Source organism: Stigmatopora nigra, chromosome 1 (assembly GCF_051989575.1).
Source record: "Stigmatopora nigra isolate UIUO_SnigA chromosome 1, RoL_Snig_1.1, whole genome shotgun sequence".
Taxonomy (NCBI): Eukaryota; Metazoa; Chordata; class Actinopteri; order Syngnathiformes; family Syngnathidae; genus Stigmatopora; species Stigmatopora nigra.
In genome coordinates this window covers 2175902-2200328 of record NC_135508.1, presented here as the reverse complement: position 1 = coordinate 2200328, position 24427 = coordinate 2175902, and the positions used below count along the sequence as shown (strand labels likewise).

General features: G+C 35.6%; 1 protein-coding gene across 1 annotated transcript in view; it reads left to right on the top strand.

Moving 5' to 3' along the window:
• LOC144196622 (plexin-A1-like) overlaps positions 1-24427 on the top strand; it is a 247589-nt gene that overhangs the window by 103241 nt on the left and 119921 nt on the right. The window contains exon 4 of the mRNA XM_077716977.1: positions 18925-19056. Coding sequence (XP_077573103.1) covers positions 18925-19056 — 132 coding nt within the window. The remainder of the gene's footprint in view (positions 1-18924; positions 19057-24427) is intronic.

Sequence of the window (24427 nt, the reverse complement as noted above, 5' to 3'; positions counted from 1 at the left end):
ACAAGCTAAAATAAACACTGTTTTAGATCTATAAAAAAACTGAAGTTTCAGGGATTTATACCCATTAATTTTAATCCATTAATCCATAAAAAAAATTCTAAATATGTATATTAAATTTCCTGAGTTTCTCCCTTTGAAATCAATAATAGTAATTTTTAATCATTTTTTTTCTGTGGTTTTAGTTCAAAAATATTTTGTGAAATCTAAAAATCTGTTTAAAAAAAAAAGCTAAAATAAACATTGTTTTAGATCTATAAAAAATGGAATATTCAGGACTTTAGATTCAATTCATTTAATCCATTATAATAAAAAAAAATCTAAATATTTTTTATATTAAATTTCCTGATTTTCTCCCTTTGAAATCAATAATAGTAATTTTTTAATCATTTTTTCTGTGGTTTTAGTTCAAAAATAATTTAGTAAAAAATCTAAAAATCTACATAAAAAAGTAAGAATAAACATTGTGTTAAATCTATAAAAAAAATCAATATTCAAGGCTTTTAATCCAGTTCTTTTAATCTATTAATAAAAAAAAAAATCTAAATCTATATCTTAAATAGTTTGGTCCTGCCTGGTCCCTGAAGTCATTTTAGATCAACTCCAGCACCCCCTGTAACCCTTGTGAGAATGATCAGTTCAGAAAATGAATGAAACAATAACACAGTGATGCCTCTACTTACAAATTCTGCCACATACGAAAGATTCAAGTTACAAAAAGCATTTTCTTTCAATATTCAAAAAGGTTAAAAACGTGCCAGATAGTCTCTAATCATGACATCATGGCTTCCTTCCACTGGGCTTCACCATTTTGCCCTCCTCACCCTGTCTGGACATTGATTCACTTCACATCTTGATGCACATTCTTTATCACCATCTTGTCCAAGAAATGTGGAGAAAAGGTAAAGGGCAAAGTAAGAAAAACAAAAGGATAATGGAGAGATTAAAATGAATTGGTGTCTCCCTTTGCCTGGCACTCCACATTCTATGGGGCCCACCCACAGTAATACACACCCACATTCCTTTAAAGCTTACCCTCGAAATTAACGCGGGTATTTCATAGCTACTTCTACCATAGCCATTGAATATTTTTATAGCCCCTAAAACAACTCCCAATAATGTAAATATGTCTCATCGCAATCGCACAAAATATTTTAGATATTGCCTTGTTTTGGGATGCCATATTTGTTATTTTAAAGTGAAATTGATTGGATTGGATAACTTTATTGGATGCAATTTAAAATAGAATTGTGCTACACTTATTTAATATTCTTTGTTATTTTTACATTTTAATTGTATAGTCAAAGCTTTCACTAAAGTTTCATGAAAATGGTGGATTCATATCTGGCAACCTCGGGCCATTGCAGTCCTTATTAATGATTGTAATTTCCCTAATTAAGCGATAAAAAATGTACAAATGCATTTTTGGAAATATTTACTCACATCGGGCACACTTAAAAGTCTAAAATTTTCTACAAAGTGGACAGAGTGCCCAATTAGTTGGTGCAGTACATTCAAGATTCTGTAGATGTCGCTGTATGATACTGATAGCTTGATTGTCTGGGTACATTGCTTGCTGACGCGCTATATTTATGACATTTTCATCTGCTACCACTTCGGCGATCCACATTAAAGCCGAAATTGGTATAACCAAATCGTTTTTACAAAAAAAATCCCTTTAAAAAAGTCAAAAAACGTATAAAATACAGGAAAATCATACAAGTTGCCAGGTATGTGGATTCATCCTGTAAATTCATCCTTTCCTTCACCATAGCCGAAATGGGTCAAACCAGATCAGATTTTTACGAAAATGTACTTAAATTTCTTTTTTTTAAATGTACAAAATACAGGAAAATCGTATAAGTTGCCAGGTATGTGGATTCCGCCTTTAATGTCCTCCTTTTCTTCACCAAATCGATCCGCATTAAAGCCGAAATGGGTCAAACCAGATCGATTTTACTAAAATGTACTTTAAAAAAATATTTAAAAAAAAACGTATAAAATACAGGAAAATCATACAAGTTGCCAGGGATGTGTATTCATCCTGTAATCTTCTCCTTTCCTACACCAAGACAATCCGCATTAAAGCCGAAATGTGTCAAACCAGATCGATTTTAACAAAATGTACTTTTATTTTTTTTAAACGTATAAAATACAGCAAAATCATGTAAGTTGCCAGGTATCTGGTTTCATCCTGTAATTTCCTCTTTTTTTTCACCAAGACGATCAGCATTAAAGCCGAAATGGGTAAAACCAGATCGGTTTTACTAAAATCTACTTAAAAACAAAACAAATTTTTTTATAAAATACAGGAAAATCATATAAGTTGCCAGGTATGTGGTTTCATCCTGTAAATTCCTTTCCTTCACCAAGACGACCCACATTAAAGCCGAAATGGGTAAAACCAGATAGTTTTCACTAAAATGTACTTAAAAAAAAAGAAAAATTGTATAAAATACAGGATAATCGGATAGGTTGCCAGGTATGTGTATTCATCCTGTAATCTTCTCCTTTCCTACACCAAGACAATCCACATTAAAGCTGAAATGGGTCAAACCAGATCGGGTTTTTACTAAATTGTACTTAAAAAAAAGGAAAAAATACAGGAAAATCATATAAGTTGCCAGGTATGTGGATTCTTCCTGTAATTTACTCCTTTCCATCACCAAGACGACCCACATTAAAGGCGAAATGGGTAAAACCAGATCGGTTTTACTAAAATCTTCTTAAATACAAAACAAAAAAATGTATAAGATACAGGAAAATCATATAAGTTGCCAGGTATGTGGTTTCATCCTGTAAATTCCTTTCCTTCACCAAGACGACCCACATTAAAGCCGAAATGGGTAAAACCAGATAGTTTTTACTAAAAAGTACTTTAAAAAATTAAAAAACGTATAGAATACAGGAAAATCGAATAGGTTGCCAGGTATGTGTATTCATCCTGTAAATCTTCTCCTTTCCTACACCAAGACAATCCGCATTAGAGCTGAAATGGGTCAAACCAGATCGGGTTTTTACTAAAATGTACTTAAAAAAAGCAAAAAAAATACAGGAAAATCGTATAAGTTGCCAGGTATGTGGATTCTTCCTGTAATTTACTCCTTTCCATCACCAAGACGACCCACATTAAAGGCGAGATGGGTAAAACCAGATAGTTTTAACTAAAATGTAACGAAAAAATGTATAAAATACAGGAAAATCATATAAGTTGCCAGGTATGTGGTTTCATCCTATAATTTCCTCATTTCCTTCACTTAGTCTACTCTGTATTGTGTTCACATGTCAACGATTTGAGTTGCCATAGCGTCTAGTTATAGGAAAACATCATGTTGACGCTAAAACAGTTTTGCTATTCTGGGATTTATGGCGCTTTTATTGTGTTTGAGTCCCATTAGTGGGGTTGAGAAGGCATTTAATCGCACTGAAAGCGAGTGAATGTGGACATTTTGCTGCAGAGCTTCCCATGGAATGGGCAGCAACCAATAAAAAGCTGTCAAAAATGAGCAATGGCGTGTACTTATATTTCACACAACTGCGCTGCATCTGGCATTTGTGCACACCTCACAATGAAAGCAGGAATACTTTACTCTATCTCATTTAAAGAGCAAATGTTTACTCCTTTATCTGGAATGTATCTTTTAATTCCAGATGTTTGCCTACATTAAGATCCTATTCTCATTTTTCATGGGTTCATTTTAGGGAATAAAACCACAAGTAACCACTGTTTATTTTATTGGATTGGGAAAACAAATACTGATTTGAAATGCAAAATAAGCAAGATTTGTATCCACTAAAACTCCTAAATAGTTTGTTTTCCGCATTCTGACACCAGTGGATTAGCATTGAACTATGTATTTCAACACTGTGAGGCGAATGTGATAACCATTATTCCACTATGCCGCTGACACCAGACATCAGCGTGGAAATTCTACCAAAACTTAATAGGAAATTACCCAAAATTTAATGGAAATGACCTGAAAGCACCCAAAATTTACAAAAAGTGACCCAAAAGTACTCAAAATTTACAGAAAGTGACCCGGAAGTACCCAAAATTGACAGAAAGTGACCTGAAAGTACTCAACATTTCCAGAAAGTGACCTGAAAGTACCCAAAATTTCCAAGAAGTGACCTGAAAATACCTAAAATTTACATGGAGTGACCTGAAAAAACCTAAAATTTACATGAATTGACTAAAAAGTACCCAAAATTTGCAAAAAGTGACCTGAAAATACCTAAAATTTACATAAATTGACCAAAAAGTACCCAAAATTTACAGAAAGTGACCTGAAAGTACCCAAAATTTACAGAAAGTGACCCAAAAGTTCCCCAAAATTTACATAAAGTGACCTGAATGCACCCAAAATTTACAAAAAAATGACCTGAAAGTACCCAAAATTGACAGACAGTGACCTAAAAGTACCCAAACTTTACATAAAATGACCTGAAAGTACCCAATATTGACAGAAAGTTACCTAAAAGTTCTCCAAAATTTACAAAAAGTGACCTGAAAGCACCCAAAATTTCCAAGAAGTGACCTGAAAATACCTAAAATTTACATGAAGTGACCTGAAAAAACCTAAAATTTACATGAATTGACTAAAAAGTACCCAAAATTTGCAAAAAGTGACCTGAAAATACCTAAAATTTACATAAATTGACCAAAAAGTACCCAAAATTTACAGAAAGTGACCTGGAAGTACCCAAAATTTACAGAAAGTGACCCAAAAGTTCCCCAAAATTTACATAAAGTGACCTGAATGCACCCAAAATCTACAAAAAAATGACCTGAAAGCACCCAAACTTTACAGAAAATGACCTGAAAGTACCCAAAATTGACAGAAAATGACTTGAAAGTACCCTAAAGTGACAGACAGTTACCTAAAAGTTGCCCAAAATTTACAAAAAGTGACCTGAAAGCACCCAAAACTGACAGAAAGTGACCTGAAAGTACCCAAAATTTACACTATATACACAAATGTATAAGGTTAAGTAGTCTAACCATAAATATCATTATACTGTAGCCCTAATGGCTAACATTTAATGGCATCCCATCATGCCCAGTCGTGCAGTTTCGAGTTGACCATTATCTGCAGTAATGTTGCACTGAATAAAAAAATAGGGAGTAAAATATTGCAGATGGCCAAAGTATAAACCAAAGTACATTTCCACTGAAATAAAGATTTTATGTTGCATTGAAAAAAAACGTGTCTCCTAAGCTTTGCCATGAATTTGTTCCATTGTATTTTATTTATTTATTTTTTTATCGTTAAAGGTTGTACAAAGAAATTAGTCGACGCCATGTCTGCTTAATACTCTAGAAAATATTGTTGTGGGTAGTATCCCTAGGATCATAAAACTTTACAGCAGGGTTGGAAATAATTCTGGCTGTTAGTTTATTTACTAAAGCTCAAGTGGAAACTTCAAAATGTGGATGATTTTTTTCGGAATGTTACGAGATAAACAATGGAATTGCAGTGTGCTAAATTTTTATGTGATTATAGCAATAAGAAGTAACCTCTTAAAGTATTGGACAGAAAACCAAAAACGTACCACCACTATCGGATATTTTTCAAAAAACAAACGGCTGTACTGGGACAATAGTGTCAAATATGCAGATGCCAAGTTAGTTTACAAAATCTTCCATCTCATAGCTCCTCCCCCACTGCAAGATTTTGAACAAAAATATTCCAATACATTAACAAGGGCTGGCTGTAGAGGTGACTGTGTAGTTTCCTTTAAAAGCCTGGAATTCTGTGACCGTACGCTTGGTCGGCGGACGTTTGGTTGCCAGACGTTTGGTCGGCCGGACGTTTGATCGCTTGGGTGAATATAATTTTGAGAGCTGGTTTCAACAGTGGATATTTAGATATTAAACTCTATCTCTCTCATGAATATAATTTTGAGAGCTGGTTTCAACAGTAAACTCTCTGTCATGTTGTCAAACGTCTGGCGACCAAACGTCCGGGTGACCAAACATCTGGGTGACCAAACATCTGGGTGACCAAACATCTGGGTGACCAAACGTCTGGCTGACCAAACGTCCGGCTGACCAAACGTCCGGGTGACCAAACGTCCGGGTGACCAAACGTCCGGGTGACCAAACGTCTGGGTGACCAAACGTCCGGCGACCAAACGTCCGAGTACCCTGAAACTCAATACCAATTAGCATATGCAGACTCCCTCTCAGAACCTCTTAGCCAATCATCTTAAAGCTTGGCTGTTAGGCAAACATAATTGCGATGATATGGCTGTTTAGAACTGTGCCACGTATGTGTTTTTCTTTTTGGGGTTTTTATTAGATTTAAGTAATATTTGGATAAAAATCGTAAAAATAATGCGATTAAAAACATGACATGACTTATTTTTATTAGGGCAATGTGAAAAAATTAGATTTTTGAATCATTTTGGAGGTTTATTTAATTCCTGCTGATAGAACTTTGATAAGAATGACTATTGTTAGTATAGTTTTTAATGAAAATATTTTCCAATAGACGTCCCTTGACATTTTTCAATCAAAAAAATGTGCTGCACCTCAAAAAACGTGAAAAACTGATCTATGAACTGTCTCTTCGAGAAGATGATTCCAACATGTCCACATTTTTGACAATAGACCACGTTCTTCAATTTGTATGATAACTCTTCCCACGTAAAAGCATCTTTGTTTTTTTTTTTGGAAAGAAGAGGACAATGAGCCCCCATGGTGTGTTTAAAGTTTAATTCCTGTGTGTATTGGCAGCAAATGTGGAGTCAAAGCGCATTCCACCACAGGCCACAAAATCTCTTCTTGTCCTTTCTCCAGCCTTCCTTTGACTTTTTTTCCTCATCGTATTCTCTTTGTTCTTCCCAGGATTTTTTCTCACAATAATCCAGTCTCCATTTTTCATCATTTTTTTTCCCCCAGCAGTTTTACGATGACTATCCAGCCAACACCTTGCCGTCAGTTTCATACAGTACTCGACACACTCGGAAAAATAGGGTTCAATTGAGTTTGAGTTGTATTTGTTGTGTTATTTAAAAAGTGTATTTTGAAAAATGGGTGTTTAACGAATAAAAAAATGAGTTTACACAATTAGAGAATGTTTATTAGGATGGGACAGTCGTTTCTGGTTGCCATAAAAAAATTCAACTCTCTATGTTGCACGGTTTGGACAAACATAACGAGAGAATCTTAACATACATTTTTTTTTTAAATAAATAGACTAAAAGAACTAGATTAAAAGCCCTGAATATTCAGTTTTTTATAGAACTAAATTAATGTTTATTTTAGATTTTTTTATATATATTTTTTTAGATTTTACAAAATTATTTCTGACCTAAAAACACTGAAAAAATTGATTAAAAAATTACAATTATTGATTTAAAAGGGGAAAAATCAGGAAATTTAATATACATCTATACTCTTCATTTTAATTTGTTCCTAAAACAGAAAGTCGGCACTCATGATTTACTTTCCCGGGCCACACAAAATGCTACGGCGGGCCAAAAATGGCCCTCGGGCCACCACTTTGACACCGGTGGTATAGACTTTCAGGTATGTGAGGCTAAAGGCACTTTTTCTGAAGGGAACTACATAGTCACCTCTAGAGCCAGCCCTTGTTGATGTATTGGAATTTTTTGGTACAAAATCTTGCAGTGGGGGAGGAGCTTTTTGATGAAAGATTTTATAAACTATGATGGCATCTACATATTTAACAGTATTGTCCAATTTCAGCCATTTTTGTTTTTTAATATGACAGTGATAGTACGTTTTTGGTTTTCTGTCCAATACAATATCTAAGTACGTTATTACTTTTCATGCTATTAAATTTGAATTCATGGATAAAAACAACGACAAACCGAAATGTCAACTAAATGTAAAGTGTTTTAGATGAAACTACGCTGGAACGTTCATTTCGTGACTCGTTTTGACTACTGTGAGATGTTGTTTTTTGCGGTCTCACTGGCTGCACAGCAATGACACCACCAAGGGAGTTTGTTATTGTCTTTCACCGTATGGCTGTTTAAATGGCAATTTGAAGCTCGGCTGACTCTATAATTAGCTGTGAGCTCCCAGAGGATAGAAGTATAAAAAAGAAAAGAAAAAAAAACGAAGTCTTATCATATCCCCCTTGTAATTACATATCCACAGTAGGATGGCAGACTGCACAGACAAAGTGTAGGAAAAGGGTGTAAATGCCCACGTGTCGTCGTGCCTTCGTTATTGCCTCGCCACCTGTAACTCCGGAGACATGTACCGTATTTTCACGACTATAAGGCGCACTTAAAAGTCTGAAATTTTCTCCAGAATAGACAGTGCGCCTTATAATCCAGTGCGCCTTGTATATGGAAGACAGAAAACTAAAATAAAAATTAAAAAAAACACCTGAACTGAAACAATACTGTTAAATATGCAGATGCCATCCTAGTTTACAAAATCTTCCATCATGTAGCTCCTCCCCCACTGCAAGATTTCATTAAAAAAAATCCAAAACATCAACAATGGCTGGCTCTAGAGGTGACTGTGTAGTGTAGTGAGTGCTTCATACCTGGAAGTCAATAGCAATTACCGTATTTTCACCACTATAAGGCGCACTTAAAAGTCTTAAATTTTCTCCAAAATAGACGGTGCGCCTTATAATCCAGTGCACCTTATATAAGGAAAAACCAGAAAACGAAAAACCACCACTGTCTGATATTAAAAAACACACAAACACCTGAACTGAAACAATACTGTTAAATATGCAGATGCCATCTTAGTTTACAAAGTCTTTCATCATATAGCTCCTCCCCCAGTGCATTTTTGTATACCAAAAAATCCAAAGCATTAACAATGGCTGGCTCTAGAGGTGACTGTAAAGTAGTGAGTGCTTCATACGTGGAAGTCAATAGCAATTACTGTATTTTCACCACTATAAGGCGCACTTAAAAGTCTTAAATTTTCTCCAAAATAGACAGTGCACCTTATAATACAGTGCACCTTATATATGGAAAAATGTCATTCATTGAGGGTGCACCTTATAACGCGGTGCGCCTTATAGTCGTGAAAATACGGTACTACTTATTTATTATGTTGACTACTACTTATTAATCATGTTGACTACTACTAATTTATCATGTTAACTACTACACTTATGTATCATGTTGGCTACTACTTATCTATCATGTTGACTAACGTATTTTTACAACTATTAGGCGCACTTAAAAGTCTTCAATTTTCTACAAAATAGACAGTGCGCCTTATAATACAGTGCGCCTTATAATACAGTGTGCCTTATATATGGAAAAAATTTCATTCATTGAGAGTGCGCCTTATAGTCGTGAAACTACGGTAATATAAAAATGAAGGAAACCAAATGTTTATAATACAGTGCGCCTTATAATACAGTGCGCCTTATAATACAGTGCGCCTTATAAATGGAAAAAATGTCATCCATTGAGGGTGCACCTTATAATGCGGTGCGCCTTATAGTTGTGAAAATACGGTAAGCGATAAATGACAGCACAGCAGAAAAGAAAGTCGGGAATATGAGTTGGCTAATTTGTTCTCCCTCTGCGAGCCATCCCACACTGCTGACATGGAGCTCCAATAAAGCAGCAGACTGATGTTAAGAGGGAAACGGTGTGCGTTCGAGGGTGTGAGAGGTCATAAATCGAGCTGCCCACTCTTTTTTTTTTTTACACCCAGGACAGCAGAATGTTGAGAATGAGCTGCTTTTTGTAGAGAAGGTCTTCTTGCTACTCACAATGGAGACATTTCTTCAATTTGCATTTTTTTGTTATTGTGAATTATAGCAATGAAGAATTTAACAAGCATCCAATCACTCAGTTTAGCATACATTTAGCCTAGCATGCGTTTTCTCAAGATAAATATTTGCTTAAAACTTGTCCAGTATCTCAAGATTAATATTTGCTCAAAATTTGTCTCATATTACAGGATAAATATTTGCTCAAAATTTGTGTCATATCAAGATAAATATTTGCTCAAAAACTATCTTGTATCTCAAGATAAATATTTGCTCAAAACTTTACTCGTATCTCAAGATAAATTTTTATTTTTTTTAATTTTATTTCAAGATTGATATTTGCTCAAAATTTTACTCTTATCTCAAGATAAACATTTGCTCAAAATTTTACTCGTATCTCAAGATAAGTATCTGCTCAAAACGTATCTCTTATCTCAAGATAAATATTTGCTCAAAATTTGTCTCGTATTTCAAGATAAATATTTGCTCAAAATATTTCTCTTATCTCAAGATAAATATTTGCTTAAAATTTTACTCCTATCCAGATAAATATTTGCTCAAAATCTCTCTCCTATCTCAAGATAAATATTTCCTCAAAATTTTACTCTTATCTAAAAAAAAAAGCTCAAAATTGGACTCTTATCCCCCCAAAAAAGCTCAAAATTTTACTCATATCTCAAAAAAATGCTCAAAATTGCACTCGCATCTCAAAAAATGCTCAAAATTTTACTCATATCTCAAAAATATTTGCTCAAAATTTTACTCATATCTCAAATCGCTCGTATGTCAGGCCACTCATATGTCAAGACACCACTTCATAAGAAAATATTTGCGACCTTGAGCCTCAACAAGATTTCTACTAATTTTAATGTACAAAAAATGATCTTAATTAGTTCTCACAACCCAGTGTTAAGAAATAAAAAATAATATGCGTATGGCTTTCTTCAACCTGTGGTTGCCTCCCATGCATTACTATCTATTCCTCCACTGGCATCTACAACCGAGAATGAACACAACAATGGCAACCCGCCAGAGACGTACAAACCAACGGCACATCCATTCATCATTCAGTCAACAAACGTTCAAACCCTTGGCCGCTTCAACACATTGTTTTCCCGATCCCGGGGTCATTTGGGGTCAGGTCGTGATCATTGCCAAGTAGCGCATCTTTATTAATGGCGCGTCCTCGACTGGAACGAAGCCTTTGTTTACCGCCACACACATTAATTACAAAGTCAACACTCCGGGTCCTGACAGTACTTTATCAACAGCCTCATACGTTAAAGTGGCAAACGTGGCATATCTGTAGCGTTGAAATACAGTGTTCACTCGGTTATCGCGGTTATTGGGGACCGGGACCCCCCGTAATAAGTGCATTTCCGCGAAGTAGGCGTGCCCCTTCAAAAATGCTTAAAGAAACGTGTAAGACGTGCACAAAAGCACCACCAAGCAAAAACATCATAGTAGTCCGGATGGAGGATCTTCTGCAGTTTTTTTGCACGTAAGAAACATCGTTATTGGGAGTTGTGAACATTGTTTTTTTGGGGTGGTGAAGATGCGTCTGGAAACAGCCATGACGTCATCAATGCCATTCCTGAACTCTCACCATGTTATTGACCATTTTTTTGGCCTTTTTTGATGCAATTACTAATTCTTATTGAATATTTTGTTTCCACCTCTTGTAAGAATATGTAATTTATAATTTTAACTTAATATTTTTAATTTTTTTGACCTGAAAAAATACACGAAGCTCCGAGTCCGCGATAGCTGAACCGCCGAGTAGCGAGGGAACACTGTATATCTGTAGCATTGAAATAGAGTGTTCCCTCGCTACTTTGCGCTTCAGCTATCGCGGACTTAGAGCTTTGAGGATTTTTTTCAAAAAAATATAAAAAATGTAAAGATATTAAGTTAAAATTATAAATTACATCATCTTACAAGAGGTGGAAACAAAATATTCAATAAGAATTAGTAATTACATCAAAAAAAGGCCAAAGAAATGGTCAATAACATGGTGAGAGTTGAGGAATGGCATTGATGACGTCATGGCTGTTTACAGGCGCATCTTCACCGCCCAAAAAAAAAAACCAATGTTCACAACTCCCAATAACGATGTTTCTTACGTGCAAAATAACTGCAGAAGATCCTCCATCCGGACTACTATGATGTTTTTGCTTGGTGGTGCTTTTGTGCACGTCTTACACGTTTCTTTAAGCATTTTTGGAGGGGCACGCCTACTTCGCGGAAACATAGCTATTGCGGGGGTCCCGGTCCCCATTAACAGCGATAAGCGAGGGAACACTGTAACAAAAAAACTGTAAAATATGTTGTTTCAATGTAATATTTGTATTTTTTTTTCCCCCAAAAAACTCCGCGAAGCTCTGTGTCCGCGGTAGCTGAACCGCGAAGTAGCGAGGTAACACTGTATATCCGTAACGTTGAAATATTCCGTCTTTTCCTTTTTTAAATGGTCTCTAGTCATTTGGTTGACAGCTGTCCACTAGCCCTCTAGGTCCCCACCTTTCTACTCTTGACAAATTGAATTCGTTTAGTTGTACTCACACCGTTCACTGCAGGGCAAAGAAAGGAAAACACACACACACACACGAAAAAAAGCCATGGTGTACACAGTCGGTGAGTTCTGCTTGACTGCTCATGGGTGGGTTGAAAAAAATGGGAAGAGTGATTTTAGAGAGATGACAATTTTCTTCCAATGGTTCTCCCTCATCACACTTCTGTCAGGATAAAGCCATTATGGAGGTACTTGGAAAACAATCGCTTGGGGGGTTTTGGGTAGATTTTGGTGCAGGTATGTAGCAGGTCAGTCACTCTGTGGCAACCTTGAACTTTTCAACTTTTTATGGTGTTTTTTTTTGTAGGTTAGTCAGTGCGAATGGCGGAGTTTGATCGCTAATATGAGAGGAGTGTATAGTATTTTTTTGTTGGCAAGTGGTTGTGTGTTGGCCTATTGTGAGGACATTTGTGTGGGTCATTTTCGGGAATATTTTGAAGGGAAGACAAAAGCAAACAACCTGAGATAGGTTGTATCTGGAAGTCAGGGTGGAGGCGGGGCTAATAGAGCCAAGAAAGGTATCAAAATTTCAAACAAAATTAGAATCAAGTTGAGTGTTAGGTTAGATCAAGGGTGTCAGACTTGGATTGGTTCGCAGGCCACTTTAACGTCAACTGGATTTTATGTGGGCAGGACCATTTTAGATATAATATTTAGATTTTTTTTATATAAATGGATTAAAAGAACTGGATTAAAAGCCTTGAATATTCAGTTTTTTATAGATCTAAAATAATGTTTATTTTAGCATTTTTTTAAATATATTTTTCGATTTTAGAAAATGATTTTTGAACTAAAAACTCAGAAAAATTGATTAAAAATTGACAATTTTTGATTTAAAAGGGAAAAAAAATCAGGAAATTTAAAATACATCTATACTTTTCATTTTAATTTGATCTTAAAACTATTTTAGCTTTTTTTAAAATATATTTTTAGATTTTACAAAATGATTTTTGAACTAAAAACTCAGAAAAATTGATTAAAAAATTAGAATTATTGATTTAAAAGGGAAAAATCAGGAAATTGAATATACATCTATACTTTTCATTTTAATTTGATCCCAAAACAGTCTTTTTTAGCTTTTTTAAAATATATTTTTAGATTTTACAAAATGATTTTTTAACTAAAAACAGAAAAATTGATTAAAAAATACAATTATTAGTTTAAAAGGGGGAAAATCAGGTAATTTAATATACATCTATACTTTTCATTTTAATTTGATCCTAAAACAGAAAGTCGGCACTCATAATTTACTTTTCCGGGCCTCACAAAATGATGCGGCGGGCCACATTTGGCCCCCGGGCCGCCACTTTGACACATGTTGCTTAGATTACATTTATTTTTGAGTGTGTCTGCACTGTAATCCAATTTCATTTAAATTTGTTTATGTTATGTTACGAGCTTGTTGCCGTGAAAAAATTCTCCCTGCAAAATCCGTATAATTTTAATAATATTAAACACATTTTAGTACTATTAAACCACTAGTTATTTGTTACATTGTTAATAGATGGCGAATTTGAGCAAATAATAATGATTTTCCTATTCAATATCCTGTTTTGGGTGATTTTTTAGAAGGTTGGAACAAATTAATTAGTTTTTAGTTCATTTCTATGGAAAACATTAATTTGACTTACGACTAAATCAACATACGAGCTCAGTCTCGGAACGCATTAAGCTCATATCTCAAGGTACCACTGTATACACATAGAGATATTTCCTAACCTTCTAGTTAACTTCTCCACAATTACATGACATTTTGCAGGAACTCTGTAGATATCATTAGACACGGCACCCCCACACCACAGGATCTGCCTCAGGGAAGAATAAAATAGCGCCATTTTTTTTTAAACGCACAGTGTGCCCTCGTTGTCTCTCACTGTTGCACTGCGGGGGCCTTCTAGAAGACCCTTAAGAAAAAAATGACATCATTAAATTCTGTCTTTAAAACATCGTAACGTTCCACTTGATTTCCATGCAAATTTACCCTCGTCAGGATTTAATTGTGTACAAGCAGTTTATTTCTTTCCCACTTGATTAAGAGAGTTGTTACGCAGTTTGGGATCTGGTTTTATAGCCCCTAAATCACTTCCAATCAGGTGTAAATGAATAAAATGTGTCGATTTTTGCTAATGGACTGAAATTTAGATCAAGGGTCAACAATGTGGAAACCATTGGAAACAAAAGTGACCCTAAGAACTAAACACGGTTGGTGCTTGGATGTTTGGTCGCCGGTCTTTTGGTCGCCGGTCTTTTGGTCGCCGGTCTTTTGGTCGCCGGTCTTTTGGTCGCCGGTCTTTTGGTCGCCGGTCTTTTGGTCGCCGGTCTTTTGGTCGCCGGTCTTTTGGTCGCCGGTCTTTTGGTCGCCGGTCTTTTGGTCGCCGGTCATATGGTGACAGAGTTTATTGTTGAAACCAGCTCTCAAAATTATATTCATGAGAGAGAGTTTAATATCTAAGAGTGGTTTAATATCTTTGTACTGTTTAATGTCTAAATACTGTTTAATATCTAAGTACTGTTGATTATCTAAGTACTGTTGATTATCTAAGTACTGTGTAATATCTAAGTACTGTTGATTATCTAAGTACTGTTTAATATCTAAGCACTGTTTAATATCTAAGTACTGTTTAATATCTAAGTACTGTTTAATATCTAAGTACTGTTGAAACCAGCTCTCAAAATTATATTCATGAGAGAGAGTTTAATATCTAAATATCGACTGTTTTCAACAGTACTTAGATGTAAAACAGTACTTCGATATTAAACTCTCTCTCTTAGATATTAAACTCTCCCTCATGAATATATTTTTGAGAAGCTGGTTCCAACAGTAAACTCTGTCACCATGTTTTTTTTTGTAAAACTGATCTGGTTTTACGCATTTCGGCTCTAATCCGGATCGGTCACTGGTAGCAGGCGAAAACGTCATCGTCGACTGCTAATATTGTCAGGTTAGCCTTTTCCCTATATAAATATAGCGTGTCAGAAAGCAATGTACCCAGACAGTCAAGTTGTTAGCATCATACAGCAAAATCTACAGAATCTTGAATTTACTGCATACTGATTGGCCAACCCATCCAAATGTGAATCAACCATAAAAGAAAAACCACAGAATGACACTGGGAACCAGTCGGTAAAACTGTAAACTGAAAAATCAGTGAATTGAGTCGTCAATAATATTTTCTAAATATTTTTTGACTGTAAATGACAAATACATACTTGATGATACGTTGTCATAGGACAGCTGTTTGTCTGTCACATTTTTTGACGGGTAATACTTGCATTTTTGTGTGGGTGAATGTGTTTTGATGTGTGTGTCACCGGAGGCTATCTTCCTGTTGAGAGAGTGGCGGTGCGGCAAAGGGACAATGATTAATTTCACTACAAGTCACCTGTGTGTATGTGTGCGGGGGTAGTAGACATGTAGTCAGCAGGTGTGCTGTGATACCTTGGCTGCCCTACACTCGAGGGTTACGCACACCCACACAAAGACAGCCAAGTGTTCATTCACAGATTTTGGTCTCGTTTTTGCTCTGGATTGCATTTTTATAAACATTTATTTAAATTGAATTGAATGAATGCTTTTATTGACATTATACAAATGTGAGATTTAAAAGTCCTGGGTTCAAAATCAGGTCGCTCCACTTTTTTGGGGTTTTCTCTGGGTACTCTAGTTTCCTCCCACATTCCAAAGACTACTACTAGTACCGCCATCACCACTACAACTACTACTACTACCACCACTACTACTACCACCACTACTACTACTACCGCCACCACTATTACTACCACTACTACTACCACTACCGCCACCAACACTACTACCACCATCACTACTACTACTACTACCACTACTTCTACCACCACTACTACTACCACTACTTCTACCACCACTACTACTACCACTACTTCTACCACCACTACTACTACCACTACTTCTACCACCACTACTACTACAACCACCACCACCACCACTACTACAACCACCACCATCACTACTATTACAACCACCACCATTACTACTACTACCATCACTACTACTACAACCACCACCACTACTACTACTACCACCATCACTACTTCTACTACTACCACCATCACTACTTCTACTACTACCACCAACACTATTTCTACTACTACCACCATCACTACTTCTACTATTACCACCATCACTACTTCTACTACTACCACCATCACTACTTCTACTACCACCAGCACTACTACTTCCGCCACCACTACTACTTCCGCCACCACTACTACTACTACCACCAACACTACTACTACTACTTCTACTTCCGCCACCACCACTACTACTACTACTACTTCTACTTCCGCCACCACCACTACTACTACTACTACTACTACTACTACAACTACTACCACCAACACTATTACTACTACTACTACCACCACCAACACTAATACTACTACTACTACCACCACCACCAACACTACTACTACGACTACCACCACCAACACTACTACTACTACTACTACCACCAACACTACTACTACTACCACCAACACTACTACTACTACCACCAACACTACTACTACTACTACTACTACCACCACCACCACCACTACTACTATGTCTTATACTCTGCTGCGCCTCATATCTGAAATACATCTTGAAATGCACCATTAATTGAAGGTACACCTTACAATGCGGAAACTACTACCTCTAGCAATTATAGTAGGGTCTCTCATTCTCACCCAAAGAGTTTTGCTAAACAAATAAGTGCCTGAAACTAAAAACAAACTTACAAACTAAACAAAACATGAATTCGTACAAAGTTGGATAGAAATGGATACAGAAGGGGGAGGAGAAAGCCCAGGGCTTTTTGGAAAATGGACGCTCACCTGTGACACTCTCCCTTCTGTGCCAGCTGACCTGTATCCAACGCCAACTGCCCTCTGCCCCGAGCTGTAGGCCAACTTGCCTGATCCGAGTTCGACATCATGTTGCACTTTTCATTTTCACAAATATTTATAGCAATCACACTTTATCTCCAGAATAATAACTTTCACTGTGTACATTACATTGTGATTTTGAAACAAAAACAGTACAAATTGCCCCTAGCTACCCGTGATTGGTTGTTTGTCTCTTATTGCCCTGTGATTGGCTTGCCACCGATTCAAGGTATCTGTCCTGAGCTGGGATAGGGTCCAGCACCCCCACCTGACCCTTAAAAAAATTCATATCCACCTTAAACAAGTGGATAATATTAAATTTTCCAGTCTTTAAAAGTCAATTCAACCTCTGAAATAGTTTCACGTTGATCTGAAAGTGTTTGATTCCATTTTGTTGCCCACTGAGAGCACAAAAATACATGAAAGTTGACTTTATAGTGTAACATTTTGAGGTTTTTGGAAGAAAGAGCCCAGTGAGAACGCTCCCAAAGCAGATTTATCCCTTCACTTGCCTTTTATGCAAAGTGAATTTCTTCTCTTAAGGAAACAAGATCACCTGCTGTGCTAACAAGCCAAAAGTTATTTTTAAAAGAAAATAATCATGATAATCATGAAAAGGCAGCAGTTAAAATCATGTATTTTGCTGTATGTCTTGCATATTTCTCAATACGGACCTAGATGAGATTGTTTTGAATAGGCGGCGTGGTGGACTAGTGTTTGGCTTGGCGGCCTCGCAGTTTTGGGATCGAGGGTTTGATTCCAGTATGGACATTTTGGTATATTGAGCAAAGGGGCATCAATTACCTCAATATTTCGACTACCGTATTTTCACGACTATAAGGTGCACTGCATTATAAGGCGCACCCTCAATGAATGACATTTTTTCCATATATAAGGTGCACTGGATTAAAAGGCGCCCTGTCTATTTTGGAGAAAATGTAAGACTTTTAAGTGCGCCTTATAGTCGTGAAAATACAGTACGTTTTTTTTAGGATTTTTTTGTTTTTATTCTGCGTGGAGGCCACTATTGGTTGAAGTACTATTGTTTATTCAATATATATTTTTGCATTTATCAGTGTCAGTACAGATTTTGTTGTTTTCCAGCCTTATTCTATTTCAAACTTGACTGTGGAAGCTAAATAACGTATTTTCCATATATAAGGCACACCACATTATAAGGCGCATCGCATTATAAGGCGCACCCTCAATGAATGGCACATTTTATTTTTTTCCACATATAAGGCGCACTCTAGTATAAGGCGCACTGTCTATTTTGGAGAAAATTTCAGACTTAAGTGCGCCTTATAGTGGTGAAAATATGGTAATTGCTATTTACTTCCAGTTATGAAGCACTCACTACTTTACAGTCACCTCTAGAGCCAGCCATTGTTGATGTTTGGGATTTTTTGGTATAAAATCTTGCAGTGGGGGAGGAGCTATATGATGGAAGATTTTGTAAACTAAAATGGCATCTGCATATTTAACAGTATTGTTTCAGTTCAGGCGTTTGTGTTTTTTTTTTTTATATCCGACAGTGGTGGTTTTTCGTTTTCAGTTTTTTTCCATATATAAGGCACACTGGATTATAAGGCGCACTGTCATTTTAAGTGCGCCTTATAGTCGTGAAAATACGGTACTTTCTGATTGGAGAATATTTAACATGCAATTATCGTTTTTTCTGAAGAAACTGTAAAAATGACATTACGTTTGTTTTTTGTCTTCTAGATCCTCGTCAACTCGGTTTCCCAGCCTCCTTTGCTGTACGAAAATGTCGTGGTGAAAAATGGTAGTCCCATTTTGAAGGATTTGCTGTTCAGCCCAGATCACCAATACTTGTACACACTTACTGATCAACAGGTAAATACACACTTTCAACTAAAAAACTGCACAAGAAGGTTCATCCAAATTTTTCTTGAATTATTTGAAATTCCTTACATCAGTTTCTGGTACATTTATTTTATTGAACAATTAGTGTTGGTGTTAAATCATGATTATTCCATGATATTCATCTTTATATGTGTGTATATGTTTATTTATATGTGTGTATATGTTTATTTATTTTGTATATGTTACTGGTAAACGCCACTAAAAAGCTCCCAAAATCTGAAAATTATCTTTACCAGCTACAAAACATAATTTTTCACATTTAGCATCTCTTTAGCATTATGATAATATGAGCAATTAACTATTCAATATGAATCATAATACACAGTGGTCACTACAAATGGCAAACTAGCTTAGAGACACCAAAACACTTAGTCCGCCATCTTTTTATATTCCATTTGAATGTTAAATCTCATTAATAGACCCATATTTTTACTTCCCTGACACATAAACGTGGGCTAGTATATTAACACAAAATGGTGCAAGCATATTAAGATCATAATCATCCCTCCATAGCACATCAATGTGTTATGTATGACCCTTTTTACCTGGTGCTACTTTGTACCATTGCCCCCTTTTCTCATTCGTTACCTGCAAAAAAAGACTCTTATCTCCTAAAAGCAAATGACCGCAATGTGATAACCTTCATTGAAATGTTCCCGGTACATAGAAGCACCTTTTGAGTGCCGTGCAATTTGCTAAAGATTAGACATAATTGACTTCCATGTGTCTGGATGAGAACAGAGAAGTGTAATTGATACAAATGGACAGTGTTGTACTGATTGGGGAATTAGGCCTGTCCATCAAGAGTGGCAGGCTAAGGGAGTGATTTGGCTGGGTTAAAAATATATAAAAATAAAGTCTTCAAATAAGCTGATATTTCGTGAGGATCTAGATCAGGGGTGTCAAACTCCCTTTGGTCTGCGGGCCAAATACGGCTTAATTTGAGATGAAGCGGGCCGGACCAGTAAACTCATTGTAAAATGACATAGAACTAACAATAAACCCACTTTTTTCAAAACTGTATTAGTCACTAATACTAATAATTAGTGCAAAGAATGAGTAAATTATCAAAATGTTTATTAACAGAATTTTCCTTTTACATTATGAACAATATATTATGAACAAGAGAATAACATAGGAACATAAATAAATGTCAATTCATGTTGTCTGCACGTACTAAAACACTGCGCCCCTAGCGGATTATACAAGAACTACACATTTTAAAGAAAATTCATATTTTTTTCTACAATGCAGCTTTCTTCCCCGGGCCGTACCAAACCACCAGACGGGCCGGATCCGGCCCGCGGGCCGTATGTTTGACACATGTTTTCCAGCTCCAAACACTATTTGAATTGAATACAATAGGTTTGATTCTCATTATATATACAAAAATAATGAGATTTAAATTTTTCACTACAAATTTTACAAATTTTCTAAACTGCTTTATCTTGACAAGGGTCATTGGAGGGGGGGTGTCGGAGCCCATCCCAGCTCACTTTGGGCTAGAGGCGGAGCCACCCAATCAGCTATTAGTCATAGATAGGGTCAATTTAGAGTGTCTATTTAGGCTAGCATGCATGTTTTTGAAATGTGGGAGGAAACGGGAGTATCCGGAGAAAACCCACAGAGGCCCAGAGAGAATATGCAAAATCCACACAGGTGGACCGACCTGGATTCGAACACAGGACCTTAGAACTGGGAGGCAAATGCGCTAACCACTCTCACAGCAGGCTGCCACAATAAAAATCAATATATAAAAAATAATCAATCAATAAAAAATAATGATTAATCAATAAAAAATGAATAATTAATCAATAAAAATAAAGAAATTAATTAATTAATTAATTAATAAATACATACATAAATACATAAATACAAATACTCAATAAATAATGAATAAATTATCAATACACTATAAATAAAAAAATAATAGATATATAGTAGATGAATAATAGATAACTAATAGATAAATAATAGATGAATAATAGATACATGATAGATAATATATACATAATCATTGAATAATCAATAAATAATCAATAAATAATAAATATAAAGTAAATATAAAATAAATCTAAAATAAATATGAAATAAATATAAAATAAAGATAAAATAAAGATAAAATAAAGATAAAATAAATATAAAATAAATATAAAATAAATATAAAATAAATATAAAATAAATATAAAATAAATATAAAATAAATATAAAATAAATATAAAATAAATATAAAATAAATATAAAATAAATATAAAATAAATATAAAATAAATATAAAATAAATACAAAATAAATAAATAATAAATAATTAAGTAGTCCACGTGAGTCCGGGATGAGGTCCATGATTTTGGAGACATTCAGCGCACTACCACTGAGTCTACGGACTTAACAACAAACAAACACATAATATATAATAATGAAAATAAATATGTAGTCACATTGATAAGTGGTAACAGGTGACTAAAATGGCTAGTGGCTTATGGCTAGCAATAAGTCATGATTAGGTCCTCCTAGGTGCAAAACTGGATTTGAGTAAGGTGATGTCTTATGGGAAAAAACTGTCCTTGAGTCTGTTTGTCTTGGCTGTTATGGCCCTGTAGCGCCTGCCAGTTTCCAGTAAACATTCCAAAATGCGCTATATCATTTTTCTTGCAACCCTAATGGGAATAAATCGGTTCAGAAAATGAGAGAGATGAGATCTAACATTGCTCAGCAGGGTTGTTTCAAATCTGTGAAGTCATCTGAGTTACAAGCACTCCCATAGGTTCCTTCTCATTTGCTGTTTTCTATATCATAGCCAGTCTCTCTTGGCACCAGCTAACACATTTTTTTTAAATAATTAAAGTCGGGTGTTTTATTTTTTGATGAGCGCCAGTATGTATGCGATAGTTGTGTAAGTGTTAGTGCTAGCACTGTGGGGAGGACAAGATAAAAGCCTTGTATAATCCGCAATACTCGCATGGAAAGATGGACTTTAGTTGATATGCTCATGTAAGAGACGATATACTAAGTGGGAAGTACTGTCTACTACACATGCATGTGTGCATTCTCATTTCTTTCCAAAGGAGTATCAAACAATAGCCTTTGGAAGCATAGTATTTCAATTCCCTCTACAGAATTCACAACTATTTTTAGAAAGCAAGTGAGGTTTGAGTATAAGTGGAATAATATACTTTATTTTCAGTTGCAGGTGATTTTTTGTATTTTGCCAACATAGATAAGTCGTCGATATAGATAAGTCATCGATATGGATAAGTCATCGATATAGATAAGTCATCGATATAGATAAGTCATCAATAAAGATAAGTCATCAATAAAGATAAGTCATCAATAAAGATAAGTCAACGTAGATAAGTCAACGTAGATAAGTCAACGTAGATAAGTCAACGTAGATAAGTCCACGTAGATAAGTCAACGTAGATAAGTCCACGTAGATAAGTCCACGTAGATAAGTCCACATAGATTAGTCCACATAGATTAGTCCACGTAGATTAGTCCACGTAGATTAGTCCACGTAGATTAGTCCACATAGATAAGTCAAGATAGATAAGTCGTCAACATAGATAAGTCGTCAACATAGATAAGTCGTCAACATAGATAATTCGTCAACATAGATAAGTCGTCAACATAGATAAGTCGTCAACATAGATAAGTCGTCAACATAGATAATTCGTCAACATAGATAAGTCGTCAACATAGATAAGTCGTCAACATAGATAAGTCGTCAACATAGATAAGTCGTCAACATAGATAAGTCGTCAACATAGATAAGTCGTCAACATAGATAAGTCGTCAACATAGATAAGTCGTCAACATAGATAAGTCGTCAACATTGATAAGTCGTCAACATAGATAAGTCGTCAACATAGATAAGTCGTCAACATAGATAAGTCGTCAACATAGATAAGTCGTCAACATAGATAAGTCGTCAACATAGATAAGTCGTCAACATAGATAAGTCAACATAGATAAGTCAACATAGATAAGTCAACATAGATAAGTCAACATAGATAAGTCAACATAGATAAGTCAACATAGATAAGTCAACATAGATAAGTCAACATGGATAAGTCAACATAGATAAGTCAACATAGATAAGTCAACATAGATAAGTCAACATAGATAAGTCAACATAGATATGTCAACGTAGATATGTCAACGTAGATATGTCAACATAGATATGTCAACATAGATATGTCAACATAGATATGTCAACATAGATATGTCAACATAGATAAGTCACCATAGATAAGTCACCATAGATAAGTCATCAACTTAGGTACGTCGGCAACAAAGACACGTTGTCAACATAGACACGTCGTCAACATAGATACATCGTCAACAAGTGGTCACATAAGTAAGTAACCCAGGTACAAAAAGTGACTAAAGTGGTTAGCAACCTATGAAGTTATGGTCCAAGTACAATATAAGACATCAGTTTTGACTAGCACCTCCCTCCTGTTGAGTATGCATGCTAGTGAAATTGTCGAGGTAAAACCAATATTATATAAAAAGCCCACCAACCGATTGGCCCATTATCGAGAATATTTCCCACTTTAAGTGCGCTCCATAGGCGTAAAAATACGGTAATTGTTTTGAGGCCTTTTGCACCATTTCCATTTGCACTTGATCTTGCATCATTTCTTCATTTCCTTCTGGCAATGCTAAATGAGAGCGAAGGCTGGGAATGTTTTCCCAGTAGTTGCTTCAGACAGCAAAAGGTCTCACGCTCCTACTTAATAAATTCAACATGAAAGGGAGAGTAAGGAAGCCTCTTCGGCCTGTTGATATTAAAGACACTTGGCGCTTCGGGCTTTTGAACTGTGCTATTAAATCTTTTTTTTTGGAACACAAACACATGAAAGTACACAAGCAAAGTCCAGTAAATGTTTGTTTACCTTCATGTGGATACTGTATTTTCACGACTATAAGGCGCACTTAAAAGTCTTACATTTTCTCCAAAATAGACGGTGCGCCTTATAATCCAGTGCGTCTTATATATGGAAAAATCAGAAAACCAAAAACGAAAAACCACCACTGTCGGATATTAAAAAAAACAGAAACGCCTGAACTGGGGAAATACTGTTAAATATGCAGATCCGCCATCTAAGTTTACAAAATCTTCCATCATTAGCTCCTCCCCCACTGCAAGATTTTATACCAAAAAATCCAAAACATCAACAATGGCTGGCTCTAGAGGTGACTGTGAAGTAGTGAGTGCTTCATACCTGGAAGTCAATAGCAATTACCGTATTTTCACCACTATAAGGCGCACTTAAAAGTCTTAAATTTTCTCCAAAATAGACAGTGCGCCTTATAATACAGTGCGCCTTATAATACAG